The 16894-nt window shown below is 39.8% G+C and overlaps 1 protein-coding gene across 4 annotated transcripts in view; it reads right to left on the reverse strand.

Annotated features, from left to right (window-relative positions):
- PIP5K1B (phosphatidylinositol-4-phosphate 5-kinase type 1 beta) overlaps nt 1-16894 on the reverse strand; it is a 153678-nt gene that overhangs the window by 17471 nt on the left and 119313 nt on the right. For 3 of the 4 annotated variants that reach the window (XR_012645640.1, XM_074994811.1, XM_074994810.1), the window contains exons 11-13: nt 16157-16241; nt 8284-8439; nt 6744-6888 (exon numbers count right to left, since the gene is read on the reverse strand). Coding sequence is in view for 2 of the 4 variants with exons in the window: in XM_074994811.1 (XP_074850912.1) it covers nt 6744-6888; nt 8284-8439; nt 16157-16241 (386 nt within the window). In the remaining 2 variants the exon portion in view is untranslated. The remainder of the gene's footprint in view (nt 1-6743; nt 6889-8283; nt 8440-16156; nt 16242-16894) is intronic. The other variant, XR_012645641.1, reaches the window with a different exon arrangement.

Consider the following 16894-nt stretch of genomic DNA (forward strand, 5'->3'; position numbering starts at 1 on the left):
GACACCTAAATAACCTCCTCAAAGACTGAACTTACAGCTCTGGGTTTAGCAGACCAATGAACCATTGGAACTTGACTGGTGCTGAATGAGAGAATCTGCTGGACTATAGGAGGTCAATATTGCCTAGCAGAATTACCAACCCTGTTACGACTTACTGGGCTCTTTGAGGACATTTGGGGGTAAATTACAGCTAACAGAACACAGAGCCAGGACTAGTGGCTGTAAAGAAACTTCATGGGACAACGGGAAATTAAGTGATCATCCAGCTAACTAAAATCATGCGACATTACAGATGTTGCAGGACAAGAGGCTTCCGGACTAGAGAGGCTCAACCTATAGAAACACAGTGCTCATATATATTATATTATATATTACATACAATTTTACATTGCTGAAGAATTTTTTGTATTTAGTTTTCCCAAGATTCTTTAAATGGAATTGTTCCTGTGATTAATACAAGCAATTAAACAGTCACACAGAAGTGAAGTGAATGGGTATAAAAGAATGAGATACCACAACTACTATTTGACTTCTATTCAAAATAAAGCTATGTTACAGGAGTTTATACTTTAAAAAAAAAGTTAGAAATTTATTACAATGGATGTTAAATAGCTGCAGCGCAGTTTGGAAGAGGGAGAGGAAAGGAACAGACTGCTGACTAGATTTTGAAAACTTATCTGCCTTAAAATACATTCACTTTCACAAGTAGTCCAGGCGTAGGATGTTTCAGACCAAAACACGAATACAAACAAGGAGGATGAGGCAATAGAAAGTGTTTTGCAACCTGAATTTTGCCAATTATCAGTAGTGTCTATGTTCTATAAAACCACAGTATTAATGGCTCTTTCTGGATACCTTACTTTCTACAAATGATCGTATAAAATGAGAGCAAATATAATAGTCACAGAAATCTTAAACAGGTGAAATCTTATCTGATAGTGGACAAAGTTTTAATGTTTAAGTAATATACATACAGAACTCACAAGGACAGATTATCCAATCTAAGTCTTGTAATTAAATGAATTTATGAATTCATTTAATTGCATGTGGCACAAATCAAAGATGTTGCTTTTTTTTTTTTTGAAAGTAGCTTTTTGAGAAAAAGTTGTTTTATTATGAAGTTCTTGTGAGACATTAAATTACTATTAAATTAAACCTCACAAGAAAGATCTGAAAGTATTTCCTCTGTGTTCTTGTTTTAAAGTGGAATGCCACAAGCCTTTGCCTGTGGATCTAGCAATTTTTTGTGTAATTTTATGAACTGCTTAGTACATAGGCACAACAGAGGGACAGACTGCAAGCAAAGACAGTAGGCAGAAGGGAAGACAGAACCACAGAGGAAAAAGAAGAAAAGGTAGGACAGAACAAAGGATCAGACAGGAAGATAAGGAAAAGAGGCACATGAAAACACACACAAGCAGCAGCAAACAGGAAAGACTGAGAAAACTCGGAATAGCCAGCTTTTAATTCTTCAAAAAGAAAGGTCTAAACTAGGCAAGTACTAAAAACGAAAGAGAAGACAGGGCATGCAACTTTTCTGCCAGTATTACAGCAATCCAGTCCTTCTCTACCCCCTAGAATCATAAAATACCCTGCTATGGTTTTCTTTCTGGGTCCCCAACACCCATTTAAAATATTTCAGAAGGTGACACTAGACTTCCATAAAGACCATGACTTCACTGCGTTCTTTGCAGGTTTAAAAACAGAGAATGAGTTCAGGCCCTTATACACAATCATGGGAACTAATAAGTACATGCCCATTTTGAATTTAATTATTTGATTTTGTGGTGTGAAGAAGTTCTAGCACACTGCTTTAGCAAACAGAAAATACCACAGTCACTTCTGTTACATGAACAAGGCATAGGATAAGATACTAATATGTGCATTTTCTAAGACAAGAGCTGAACCTTTTCAAATACTTTGAATACACATGTATGTTACTGACTGTGTTCAAACACTAGAACCACCACAGCATCAAAAAAAATCTTTGAAGACTTCATAATGGGAGAATTAACTTGCTAAGGCAACAACATTTGGCACTGCTTATGGGGCAAAACCCCTCAGCTGATAGACCTTCTGCCCCTTCCCCTCCAACTACCAAGTCACAAACAGAAAGGCAAAAGTCATTGAGTGACATTTATTACACTTTGTCTGCATATTAATCATCCACTCCCTCTCCTCACCCTCCAGCCACCATTTCTGTTTTGTAAGTGAAGCTCTCAACCCTGGAAACCTGGATTTGGGCATTTCCATCTGCTTCTTGTTGCATTTATGGCTTCTATAATACTCTTCCAGACATCAGTGTTCAAAGAGTGGCATGCTGTAAAGGGGCAGACCAGCAGTGTTCAGATACAGGGATGCACAACGCTACTAAATCTAAAATTTTAGTAATGTTTATAGGTCCCTACTTCCTCCTTGAATGACAAATGCCTTTGCAGGGCCCTAGTGCATTGACAACCATTATGTTGTGCGTGCTCTAATCTACAACAGACAGAGCCCAGGATCCTCAAAACCCCTTACTCTCACTGTACAGCCACAGCATTCAGCTTCCACAAAGCACTTCTCTACTTGCCTCATTTGAAGGGCACAAGTAGTCACACCAAACCCAGTGAAATTGCGGTGCTGGCAGATAACCTCCTAACACAAGATTCTCACTTCCATAGCATGTACATGTGGTTTGTACTCTCAAGGACAGAGAATAGAGTTTTGTTCTATAAAACTTGACCCCCCGCCACTGAAAAATAGTAAGATTCATGACTGACAAAAAGGTTTTGATAAATTAAAATACCACAAATGAAAACTCTTGCAAAGCAACATCATGCTGCTCAAAATTAATTATTTTTTATTCAACAGGCAATTAAGGGATTCCATTTTCCCCACTGATCCATGAGCATATTCTAATCCTAATGGAAGTCTCTACCTGCACAGAGATCTAACCCTACTAACAATATAGTGTTCTTTACTAAACAGAATACAGGGATTTCTGCCTAAATACAAGCAATTTCCTTATTCTGTACTTAATGTCATGAGCCTTCCTAAAAATACAGATACAGGCCCTGACAGATTGGAAAGATATTAAATAATTTAGCAAAGTAAATTCCAATAGTCTGTTACATATTTAAAGGCTAAAAAATGGGTCAGATTTGCAAACAAATCTTTATTTTCATTTAAAAGCCTACCTTGGTTTTTTTTTTTTTTAAATCAAAGGCGGCTTTGAGTAATAGCTTTGCCATCAGTTTCTTAGACACTTAAATTTAAAACAAAAAAGCCTCATCAGTATTCACCAAAAGTATCAACTTCCCTGCCCCCCTCAATTCAGGACTTCCCAGTGTACCATAAAGGCACAGGCAAAATGTAAAACATATTTTACACAGCAGAACTTTATGATTATCAGCTTGACCAGCAGACAAAGAACCTGTAATTATTCTTTAACTATGTTAAAGAAAAACATTAGCAACTGAAAATTCCAAAGCATTTCAGCTAATCAAAAACATGCAACAATTTTGCTTTGGTGAAATGAAACATTTCCTTCAAACTGAGTAGATTCACAACTCCCAAAGAGGTGGAGGTAGTGCCCTTATAGCATTCAGCCCAACAACTATGAGGTGGAGTTGGGATCTGAACCTCTCAGGGCATGCCTCAACTACTGGGCATTGGGGAATGGAGGCGCAGATATTAGGGGTAGGTGTGTTTCTTTCAGTCCTCTTGAAGCTTGTCAAATCTGTATATGGTACTGGAGCAGGAAGGCTGGAACCTGGGTCTCCCACTTCATGTGTGACCAAAAGCACCCCTCTAGTCACACCTGACCTATTATTGTAGTGATATTTGCAAAAAATATACCATGAATTATCATGTAAAAACTAACACATCAATATACTTGTGTAATTTAGTAACAAAATGCAAATTAAGAGAAATTACGGCTAGTCCGGTAAGCGTGGTCAAGTCTGGGGTGGGAATACACACCGTTCTCAAAAGGACAAAGGGACAAGCTGACACCTCTAGTCAGGTGGCAAAGTTGATTGGCAACTACCTGCCAACTGTCCATTCTTTGGAAGCAAAGGGGAGCAGGAACAGATCAATCTTCATTTTAGCAAATTACAACAACATGGAACCTCTTTCCCCCAGAGACTGTTTTCTTCCTCACAGATGGAATGAACTTTTAGGGGCAACCCTCAAGAAAATGCAGTTCAAAGAATGGCTGGACTATAAGAGCAAAGGGGAAATGCATCCCGGTTCCATCTTTTACTCAAGACAAAAGAAACCAGCACATTGACTTTGAGGGGAGATTGAAACCTGAGAATTTGATCAGTCCTGATGCTGGCATCACATGTTAAGGATTTTACCTCAAACCAAATCTAACTTAACGTTTTGCTACTGGGAAGTATTATCTTTATTATTCTGGTAATTATTTTTGACTAATATCTTGAACATGTACTCATTTAAAAATCTCCCTTTTTGTTCTTAAATCTCTAGTTTTAATCTAAACTAATCCACTGCTGTATTTAAGATGAACTGTATGGTAAATCCAGTTAATGTAGCCAACTATCAAATATTGACCCTTCACAGAGTAATTGATCTTTAATATCCAGACTCACCAGGAAATGGAACACACATTTTTGGCAAAATTCTGGTCTGGAACTTTTTTTGGGTCACACTGCAGGTAATAGCCAAGGTTGGTGGAAGCCAGAGTGTGACTGACAGGCTGCTGGGGTCAGAGCTGCAGCTACACACAAATTCAGGGTGTGACTCAGACTGTTTGGGAGTGACTTTGGTTGGGAGCTACAATAGCAAAGCACTGTGAAGCACCAAGACTGTGGTGTAGGCACAACCCCTCTCTGGGCCTCCCACCTCCCATGTTAATGGCCTGACCATTAGTCCAAGCCATTCTAATTCTTAGTCACAGATTTAGTTATGCCAGTGGAGCAAGAGGTTGAAAGAGACCTGCCCAGAATATTTCATACCCTAGTGTGTGGGGCACTCTTCTAACTGTGGGAGATTCAAGTCCCTCCCTTACATCAGGCAGAGGAGAGATGGAAGCAGGCTATGCTCTCCACTTCTGCCCCCATTTTGTGCATGGTGCTGAAGCCCCAGAAACAAAAATTGTGTCCAAAACTATGTGGCAAACTCACATCTAATTCACTAATAGTTTTGGGTCAACCAAAAGTGCATTTTATGCAAATTTTAACTTTTTTCTTTTACATATGACTTTTGTGCCGTCTTAGAACTGCTTTGCATAAACTCTAATGAATGGACATATGTACTAAATTCTGAATAGCTTAAACAATTTTTACTCCTGCACAGCATTTTTAAATTTATGGAATTAATGAAGCAAAAATGTGGTAAGAAGTGATTAAATACTTCCCTCCTCCATTGCAGATTTACAAAAAGAAAAACTTTCCAACATTTTATATGAAAGAATGACCTAAGGAATGAAAGCAAGCACAGCACCAAATACAAACAAAATGAACAGCTAATTCCTTTGAGATCTATGTAAGCATGTATGACATTCAGAAAAATCACAACAAGCCTATGATAACCACAATAATATAACAAGGAAACCACATGGAACACAGATATTACCATATACAACTCTTTTCAAATGAGTTTTAAAAGAAATATTCATAATAAATATGCTTTAATTCTCTTCCCAAGATATTTAAATAAGGAACATCCTCCACACAAACACAGACCTTAAAGTAATGACGACATGAAACACAGCAAATGTGTCCTCATCTGAAAATTGCAATTGCTCTCACATTAGTTTTCTATAATCCTTTCTATGTATTTTTAGAAACAAGCAATATGAGCAAGCAAATAATTTATGCTCACAAATGTGCTTCCTGAGAATGTACTGCAAATGCAAATTGTTTGCTTAACTTTACATACTAAAATTAGGCATGCAAGAGAAGTCTATGTTGATACAACTCACTGAAAAAATATATAAATGAAACTTCCATGCAAATTAGTGGACACAAATCTGACCAAATAGCTTAGAACAATTAAACTACCAAAGAATGCATGAACTTCTTAATTTCTACATCAACCATGTCTATGCAACACAATACAAATTTAAAAGCTTACAGATAAATAGAGTTAATTTTTTAAAATCTATTTCTCCTGTCAGCCACATAAAATATCAATATTTGGAATGTTCATTGAAAACATTTTCATCATTAACCACCTTAAAATCTTCTCAACATTTTTTGTTTTTATCATCTTATTATTACATTTGTGAAATATGTTCATAGGGCATATGTGGACGAAAGCTTAAAAAGACGACTTGATGTTAAAATAATCAGTGCAATATGTTTTCAGTAAATATTTAGATGGAAATAGAAACAATAGTTTTTAGTTGGGAACAGAGCTGTTAATTGCATTTCTCTCACGTGTCTGTTTCTACACACACAAACTCAGCACTGTAGCAAAAACACAGGAATGCTACTCCAACAGGCCTGCACATATCAGATTAATGAACACAGAAGGCCACTGCAGGTAAAATATTGGCACACATGAACACTAATTTTTGGGAAATACACTTGTTTGGAGAGCATTTATACAGGGCAGCAGAATTTGGCCCAAACTGGTCCCATCAAAAAGTACACTAATGATTGTAACAGATTTTCATAATAAATTATGCAAAATAGATTACTTTCCAAGCAAGTAGTTGTAAAATATAATCTCCGAGTTAAGAGATTTTCTTACATGATAATATCTAACATATTCAGTAACAAACCAATCATTACCTGCTGGAATAAAGCAGTGTTCCATCCCGTTGATACTGTTCATCTACACACAAAGAAGAAGAAGAAATAGTGGTTGCTAAGGAAGAAGCTTCAAAGAGAGATGGAGTGCTTGGCACTAAATCTGGACGATGCCGAGAGCCTAATACTGTATAGGAGAAAACACACGTTTCACTGAATATTCATTTTTAAAATTCATTTTGATCTAACACAACTCCTAGAGAATTTTAGGTTACTCACAGTAGAATTCTGTGACCAAAAAATTATGTGCACAAATTTCTGCACATTTTCTCTATCAAAATAATAATGACAACCATTTCAATTATTTTGGTAATTCATTTTGAAATACCTGTCAGAAAGTATGTCTAACAATATAGACAACAAAAGAGTCAGGAAATGTTTTTTTTTGACAAACAGATTCCTTACTGTTGAGGAAAATCTCAATAGCAAACAAAATTCCTTTGAGCTACGAGATGGAAATTTCTTTCCTGCATGCTTGGTGGAGTCAGGAGCCTGGGACGGAACATGGAGGGTATTGGGTATGGGCGGAAGAAATATGGAACAGATCTTCTTTAGAGGAGTTAAGAGCATTGGTCGGGAGTTGGGGAGCCTCTCTATGCAGACCCTGGCTGACCCCTAGCCTCCCCAGTTCAGTCAGACACATCTACCCTGTCCCCATGTGTTCCCATACCTTCTCCATTTCCATCCCATGTGTCCCTGTACCTCCATGCCCATTCAGTGCTCAATACTGTCCTCATTTCAGCCCTTCTGAACCCTACTCTTTGATCCACCCCAACCGCCCCATGTGTCTCTCTGTCCATCACCCCCTACACTCTGCCTCCTCACCTGGCCCTGTGGACAAGGCACTGTGAGCAAGGCAATCACTGCTGTCGCTGCCTCCTCTTCCCCAGCTGGCTGCTCCAGCTGCCCTCTCTTCTCTTGCCACAGCAGCCCCTGGTGGTCAAAAGTTGTAAGTGCAGCACCTCTCCAGCACAATGTAGTTGTGCACACAGGTGATAATACTAATTTTCCAGAAGTAAACAAGTTTAACTGAGAAAATTAGTAGTTAATGAGATCTGCTCAGTGATGCAGATTCACCTTCACACCCATAAGCCTCTTTAAAGCCAAAGAATGTACTGATGCAGCTAACCCAGACATTTAGCACAATTTAGGGCAAGGGTCAGCAACATTTCGGAGGTGGAGTGCTGACACTGACCTTTTGACCTCTCTATAGTCTGAGTGCCAGTAGTACTTTTTAAAGTCACTAATAGTCCTACTTACAACAGCTTCTTTAATAAAGAAAGCTTTACCATTTAGGTGGTGGTTGGCAGCATTAGCTGGTCTTTTGTTAATCCACAGGCAGCATGGCTTTGAGCAAGCTCCCAGCTGCATGGGGAAGGAGGGGAGAGCTGAGCTCGTCTCACTTGCTGATGAAGATTGGCTCAGTTGCCACTCTTGGCACCCATAATGGGAGTTCCTGACCCCTGGTCCTTATTGAGAACTATAGCACTGATACCCACATTTACCATTCCAATATATTTACCTTCTTCATCAAGGCTAGAAAAGCTTTGTCCTTCAGTAAGCATGTCATGCTTTTCATCTTTCCATTCTTGGCTACCAGCAGACAAAATTTCCTGAGACGCTGCCTTTAGTGCCGTAATGGAACTGCATCGTCTCTTGGAAGGAGAGGACTTTAAAGCTGCGTTAAGAAAAGAGTACAATGAACAAAGTGGGTGAATTATAACATTTTATTAATCTTTAACAGAGTTCATACGGTTGTTTTAAAAACAAAACCCATTTCTAAATGCAAATCAAGAATAAACCTAGATAAGAACATTTTTAACAAATGCCAGTTTTATTCTAGAGATTCCATATTATACAGACTCAATTGAATTCTTAGAGTCTTGGGGCAGGGGGCTATACATGGGATTCACATGCTAATTGCTTTTGACATTTCTTACATTACAAATCATACCTTGAGTCAGAGGAAAGAACACATAACATAGGATGAAGGAAGGAAGGATGAGAAACAGTGATTAAGCAAAAATTAATCAAGTCTTTGAGCATCATCCGAGGTTTAGATATAACCTAAGATTGTTCATAGACTGAGGACACTATGGCTATATACTGTGAAAACATATATATCTTATGATTTCCATTTAGTTATGCACATCAATGTGTGTGTTGGATAACACAAAGTGTTTCCAAAATATTAGTGGCGGATACAGTCAGTAATGATGTTATACACCTGATTCATAAACATTCCTCAGATTAAAATGCTGACCAGAATTTGCCTTGCACACACTGTCATGCTAGGCAAACCCTAGATCAGACCCTTTTCACTATTCCTCCCCAATTTAGTCCTCTGTTAGTGCAATTTCCTCTCCTAAAAGGTGGAGAACCATTGCTGTTTGTGTGCTTATTTCCCAAATGCTTTAGAGCTCCCAGATCCTGCCTGCACAAACTTGCATTTTAAAAAGGGAGTGTTCTGGGACATGATTAGTATTAGGTGAACTGATTAGATATAACTGATAATCTGGGACACTCTTGGAAGGTAGAATCAGATGCACAAACTCAGCACCAAGGACCCAGAGCTATCCCAAAACCCCTAGAAAGGATGCCAGAGGCAGTGGCTAAAACTGGCCTGTATCTAAAGCTGCCCCTGATGCACTATTTTGCCTATTTAAAAAGCCAGGTACTCTTGTTTTGTGTACCTGAGATGAACACTGGGGTGTGAGACTGTAAAAGCATTCAGAACAGATTTGTGGTAAGGCACTGGAACATCAGGGACGACAGGCACCGTAGGCCCTGGAACAAAGTGTGAGTTTGTGGGGTGGGGGCTCCACACGCCCAGAAGGAGCAGGGCCTAAGGGCAGTCAGTCCTTAGCACCACCCAGACCACAGCACCCTTCCCCACAACTGCCAATCCTCAGGAGCTCCAGAACTGCCAAATAATTGGCATTTTAACCATTTTTCATTTTAGTTACTTTTTCCATAAGTACAGTATAGTGAAAGTAAATACAAATACAAGCAAATACATTATAAGTTTAGTGCGTACAATACCACTGTTGATAAAGTACTCTGCACACATTTTTGTTTCCTAATATCTTATCTTGTTTTCCTTTAGTGTTATGCATTGCTAGGTATATCTATTATCCAGAATATTTGAATATCTGGCAACCTCCCAGTCCCAGGGCTTTCGGATATGAAAATTTACTGTATAGTCTTCCAGGGAATAAGAACAGGAACACTAAGAACAGAGCAAAGTCTGAGAGCAGCCCAACTAGTAACTGAAAAACAAACAAATGAAAATTCCACACATAATCACACTGTAGCCACAGGGAAAGGAAGCAGTACTGTTCCATGACAGCGCCTTATCAGAAGGGGGGGGGTGTCCAAAGATTTACCATTAACCATTGCCACTTTTAGCCATTATCACTCAAAGATTCTCCTTTATCATTCCTCTGTATTTTAGGTTATATTACCTCATAGCTTAGCTTACATTTTCCCCATGTATTGTATTATTCTCTGTCTAGATCCCTTCATCAGCAGAAGGGCTTTTAATTGTGCATTTTCCCAAAGCCTTGCAAACAGCCCTGATTTGAGCCTTTAGGTACTCCCATTAATATAGGATAAAGGTCACAATTTCATCAGTTCAGTTAGATTTTCATCCACAGTTTGAGCTTTCCAAGCATAATTTTTGAATTCTGGTCAGCTGGAGAGGAATACTATTGTCTTAAGATCAAATGTAGATGAACGACTGCCAGTACAATATGAAAAATATTGACTTCCACTGCTGGAATGTCTAATGAAAACAAAATCTGAACTGAAGTTTTGATGGGAAGAGCCAGTAAGAACATAGGTCGCTAGAATAAAATTTTACCAGATAATCTCTCATAACAAACCAGTGACTATCCAATTCTCGTCTGTAATTCCTTATAACCAAAATGGCTTTAATATTATGTAAACATAAATCTCCCTGAAAAGACAATTGCAAGTGAACAGCTTATTTAACTCAAAGAATTTGCAAAAGGCATCTGATATTGTCAGCTTTGCCATGCTTAAGAATAGCATAAAAAAATCTTCCAGACCCAAATCTTCAGAAGTGTCCTTTAATTTTGATCAGTTTGCTCTAATACTCAAAAGATAGTAAATTAACACTGCATCAGAAAGCACAGGTATGGTATAATCCCTTTGAAAACATGGCCCATGTTGGCTCCTTAAATGTCTCAACAGCTCCAAAAATGAGCAAAGACAAGAATACTACTAGAAAACAGGAAGACTGATCCCTAGCTAATCCCATTTGCCAGACACTGCCCCCTTGTCAAGCAGAGGCCTCAGACAAATATAATCTTCAACTACATGATCATATACTATAACATATATGCACAAGAATGCAGAGATAAGGCAACACACCCACCACCTCAGCATGTCTTGACATGAGTGCTTCACTTTGCTATCATAGCATTCTTTTAAACATATTAGAACATAAAACCAACCTATTACTTTGCATTTCTGCAGCTCATTCTAATGAAACAAGAATCTGCAAGACCCCTGTGCATACAGCGACCATCTGTCCCTGCTTTGGCTGGGACAGTCCTCTATGTCAGGCATCAGGAAGCCATCCCTACTTATATTAACAAAAGGGCTAACTGCCCCATATTCATGCCCCCTGCTGAGCTGCCCTTCCCCGAGGTCAGCACAGCCACAGGTACCAGGTGCTGGCCGGAGAGCACATGTAGCATGTACTGACTGGCCAGGTGTGCAGGCAGCAACAGGAGAGGGAGCCAGCAGGGGACATGTCATAGGTAAGGCAGGGTATGTTTGGGTGGGGGGTTCCCCCCACAGTCCTTTTTAAGATTTTAAGGGGACCTGGTGCCCCAGGCAGCTGCCCCTCCAGCCAGGAAGGGCTACATCCCACCCCTAGCCAAAAGGCAGGGCTGCAGCCCTGTTCCCAGCTTCCTGCTGTGTGGGGAGAAGCCAGAAGCCACACCTGTGGGGCTGTAGCCCTGTTCCCCGCTCCCAGTGGCTTGAGGCAGCAGGGGAGGACCCCATTTGGGTGCAGCATCCCCCGTGCCCAGTGCCTCATGGCATGGGGCAGTTGGGAGCTGCAGCCACCTCCCACAGCCTGGGAATGCTCTTGCTCCCCCATAGGGCAACCACCACTAGAGCCAGGGAGCTCTCATGAAGGGCGGCATTCCCTTTCCCAGAGCTCAGTGGCATAGGCAGCTGGTAGCATGGGGCAGTCGTGAACCCCACCCACTTCTACAGGGCAACTGCCCCTACAACCAGGGAGCTCCCCTGTGGGACAGCAGCCCCATTCCCAGCACCCTGTGGGATGGGGCTTGCCCATGGAGCTGCACTTGCTTGGCAGTCACGGCCAGCAAGCCACTCTTCCCCACCACACAGTGCAGCAGCCCCTCCAGGGCAACCACCCCAGAGGCAGGAAGCTCCCCTACGGGATGGCAGCCAGTTCCCAGCCCCTTGTGATGTGGAGCAGCCAGAGTGACCTTTGGAGTGGGGCAGCAACCCCATTACTAGGTGCTGTCGCCTACACAGCAAGCCACCTTCTCCACCAGGCTGCATTTCTAGTGCCTGTCTCATGCCCACACTGCCCATAGTCATGATCCTCACACTCCTCCAGTTTACATCCTCAACAAATGGTTACAGACATGATGACCCATATATATTCTAAGTGAAGGGTTTTTTCTCCCCCACCACAGGATTGGGGGTGGGATGGAGGAAGAGGGCAAAACTCTTCACTGGGATCTGAGAACAAATTTCATTTTCAGGAGTCCTGACAAAACGAGACATAACATTATAATATTTCAAAGCACTCAGTAAATCCAGAGCAGATAGCGCTTCATCATGTAATCTGAAAGCTGAAACTCAGAGTCAGATTAAAGAGAAAAGCTTATTTATCAATATCAATTGACTTCTGATTACCCTGCTCTGCAATTTATTTTTAGGAGTTCTGATTTGTGTGTTGCTCATGACACTGTAATTTTTTAAAAACTTTAACTTACTTTTCTATAAAATGTATTTATTTTCAACATCTATCTAGAAACTACTGGTAGATTGCAGAGCAGCAGTAGCTACCAGCAAATCGTGACAAGTTAGCCATTTGTGTTGCAAAAGATCAAGTTATTGGAGGAAGCACTGGGGACTCTGTGCATGTGTGCGTACGCACGCGTGTTGGTAAGAGCTGAGGATGATTCAACAGTAATATAATGGGGCAGGGATTTGATTAGGGAATTGAGAGAGGTAAATCGTAGCAGCATGAGAAACATTCAGCTTATAGAATCAGGCTTGTTGGGAGCTGGAGTTGAATTCATGCAGTGGCATTGGTTTGTACAACCTTTGCACAAGTTGGATCCAAATGTGTTTGTAGCTTGCAGATGTTTGGTGCATTAGGAATACAGCTTGAATTCACAACTAGCAGTCATATGTAGAAAGAGGTGTCTCTCAGTAGGGCCACTTAGTTCTGTCAAAGTTGACCTTCCTCCTATATTCTCAATGGGTTTCAAGTGAGGTTATATCAAAGACTAACAGTTTTAGCAAAACAATTTACAGCTGGAGTTGGTCTTGACTGTATGGCTTAGCATAAACGGAAATTCTTCATGTGGCTGTGGCTGTGCTGCATAACTATGCTGACAGAGTATGTCTACATGATAGCAGTTGCAGCAGCAGAATTAAGGTAGTGCAGTTGTGTTACCAGAGCACAGCTGCATCCTACAACAATGGAAGGGCTCTTTCCATCAAATGAGGACAAGACAAACAAACTTAACCACTTAATTGTAAGTATATACATACACACACACCCATTAATTGTAACAATATAGTATGTCTGTAATGGGTTCTCAGTAAGCAGTGTTATTTTGAATGTTTGTACTGAATAGGTCTGATTGAACTTGCTGAGTCTGACCAACTTCACAAGGTATCCTGTATTTGGCAAAGGGAAATATGGTCACCCTACTTGGGCACTGAGGACATATGTCCTTCCCTGCCCCCACACTGCAACAAGTTATTAAAAGACTAAGTGACTTGCTTATGGTCATACAATATGCTGGTGACTCAGTAAAGCATAGAACATTGACTCCTGTTCCTGTGCTTGAACCATGTAATTATTCGTTCTCTGTTTTATGTATTCCTAATGTTTACTTACATTATAGTAGCAACTACTTGCTCTGGTCAGAAGTGGGCCCCATTGTGAGAATGTGTAAGCACTAGGTAGATGTGATCCCAGCCCCTACGAGCAAGTCCAGTCTTTTTCAGGCATATATTGTCAAACCTTCTATAAAGACACTTTAATAACTTTCTTATTAGCATGGATTACATGTGGACATTTGTAATGCTAATGATATTTACGAGATGGCAAACAAAATTATTTATTCATTCATAAAAATGTAACAGATGGGCATGGTTGCACTCTGTTGCACTTTAAAGTTATTCACTTCAAAAATGCGTTAAGGAAAATTCAAGTACAGTAGGGTCTCACCATTCGCGAACCTTAGGTTTGCGAATTCAAGTATTCACCAACAGCCACTTCCCCAGGGCACAGAGCACTGAAAGCCCCCACTTCCTCTGGATAGGAGCCTTGAGCTGGGCTCCAGGTGGGAGCAGCTGCCATACAGTACTGTATTTGCAAAATTCAACATTCGTGAGGGTTCTCAACATGGAACCCTTGCGAATGTTGAGATCCTACTGTACTATATTGCAGCTCTAGCCCAAAATTTAGATTTTGATCACGTGCACATTAAAAAACCCACCCAAGAAATGTTTTCATGAAATTAAGATTTTTTAATAAACAAAAGCCCTGTGCATTACACTGGTGAAAACAAAAATGTGAAAAAAGAGCTAGCTTAATTTCACTGTCTGATCTAATTAAAGTGCAAGAATCAAACAAGCAGTACATTTAGGGTTTCTATTTTGAGGGTTTAATAATGAAATTTTTCTGGGTTTATTTTTAGCATATGTTGAGAGTTTTACATAAATGTATGAAAAATGGAGGTTTTCAGGACTCTTCTTGCACATACTGCAATGCAGAGGTAGGCAAATTACAGCTTGTGCCTGGATTCCATTAATATTGTAGAAAAGTGAAGCCTGTGACCATTTACCAAATTTTAAGACATAAGGGTTAGGCTACTTCATAAAGGCTCAAATAACTCAATCCCAGGAAAGAGAATGTTACCTTGAGTAGTCTGATCTATGGACAGTTACTGGCAGAAATAGGAGGGTAACTGAAAGCAAAGCGCCCACAGGGCTAGACAGTGCCTGTCACATCTTGAGGAATGGCAGGGAAGAAAAATCATGTTCTTCCTCTGGGACATTTGCAAATTCTTTTGTTTCTTTTGGTAAGCATGCCCAGACTTTGATAAAAGACCCGTTGTACTCTACTTGGCAAGCCAGTAGGCCTAGGGCAACATTCATTTGCTCTTCTCTTTATGCAGCACAATTTGGAATCAAAAAACAAAATGTCTGAAAGTTACTTCTCAAAAACAAAAAAAAATTTAACTGCAATCCCAGCTTTCCACACCCAATTACTGGAATGTTATTTGTTCTACTCAAACTTTCTGGGTTTTCATAGTTTCATTTCTTGTGTGGTAAGAAAGGAATGGGCTCTCACATCTTGTACTTTTGAATGTTATAGATTCTCCTGCTCTTTTAAGTCTGAGAGCTCATTGCCATTTCAGTGGGTAGGAATGAGGGTGATAAGTGTGGTTAATAAACCTACTAGCAACATTTTAAATATACTTCAGTAGAGCATTTCATTGCTGCCTGTAGTACTGGTGGCCCAGTCTGGTTACACAGATCTTTGTATTCTTAGCGAAGTATTTTTGTAATCTTTTTTGATAGTGCCGTCTCATTTCTGCCCAGCTAGCTTCTCATGACATACCCATTAATCTCGAAATAAGATAGATTAAGGCAAAGTGAAGAAAAAGTGGTTGAAATGGGATTTTAATTACAGAGGAGAGAATTTTATAATTTGGGCAACTTCAGTTTTACAGATTCTTGAACCCATTTTTGTCCCGCTAAAGCGGAAAAGGAATGGGAGAAGCGCCATCCTTAACAAACTTGTCCTATTTAGGACACAATCCTTCATTTTTGTGAGCTAGACACATTCAAGTCAATGCAGCTGCAAGTGCATAAGGGCTGCAGGATGCATTGTGAGTTACCTATTAGCTCCAAATGCCCTTGACATCATTCAAAAATAAATGATGATGAATAATGGTCCTAATTCCAAATACACCGGAAAAAAGTTTCTATTGGCTTTAGTGAAAGCAGGCTTGAGTTCTAGTGTTTGTAAAGTGTCATGAGATTCCCTAAATGACAGGTGCCATTCTATAGGAGTGTTTCATTCTCAACTTATATGGAGTATGACATTATTCAGTGAGCTTACAATGACAACACCTTACCTTGAACTTTTTTGAAAACCCTCGAACTCATGAACTTCAGAAACCTGTCTGCATAAAAACTTGGTCTGTGGACTGAAACAGTGTCCTTTAAAAAAAAAAAAAAAAAAAAAAAAGACAGAAAAGGCCTTAAAGTTACACTCTTCAAATACAATTCAAAATGAAATATCCAAGACACCACATGCCCTGTTTGGGAATTCATGCGAGGAGACCCAGAATTCACCTGTATAATTACTACAACCCTTTGATATCCATTTTATTTCATTGTAATCCTGATAAAAACACCAAATCTAATTTTACATATTGAAAATACCTTGAAATTCCCCTTTATAATTTATTCTATTCATATTTTAAAAAAGTCTTGCCCATGTTTTAAGAATGTGCCATTTCCTTTATTGGGTCAAAATCTCAACCATCTTCAACTATGAGTGCCCTAAAAGATAACCAAATTTTTTGTCACAATCCTTCAATCAATTCATGATGGGCACAATAGCAGAGCACCTAAGGGCCCATTTCAGCACTGAATACCCTTGAGCCAAGTTCAACCCTGCATGACCTCTTTTGAATCTGGACAAATGTTGTTTCAGAGTCAGGGCACAATCTGAACAGTTAAGTAAAAAAACCCCTAATTTTAAAATTATTAACTGCTGAATTAACGTTTGAGATGGGATTACTCCATTGCTGTGTTAGCTGTCCTGTGAGGAGAGTTTGGTGTAACAGTGTTAGGATGATTGGGTCACT

This window comes from Carettochelys insculpta, chromosome 5 (genome assembly GCF_033958435.1).
Source record: "Carettochelys insculpta isolate YL-2023 chromosome 5, ASM3395843v1, whole genome shotgun sequence".
In the NCBI taxonomy this organism is placed as follows: Eukaryota; Metazoa; Chordata; order Testudines; family Carettochelyidae; genus Carettochelys; species Carettochelys insculpta.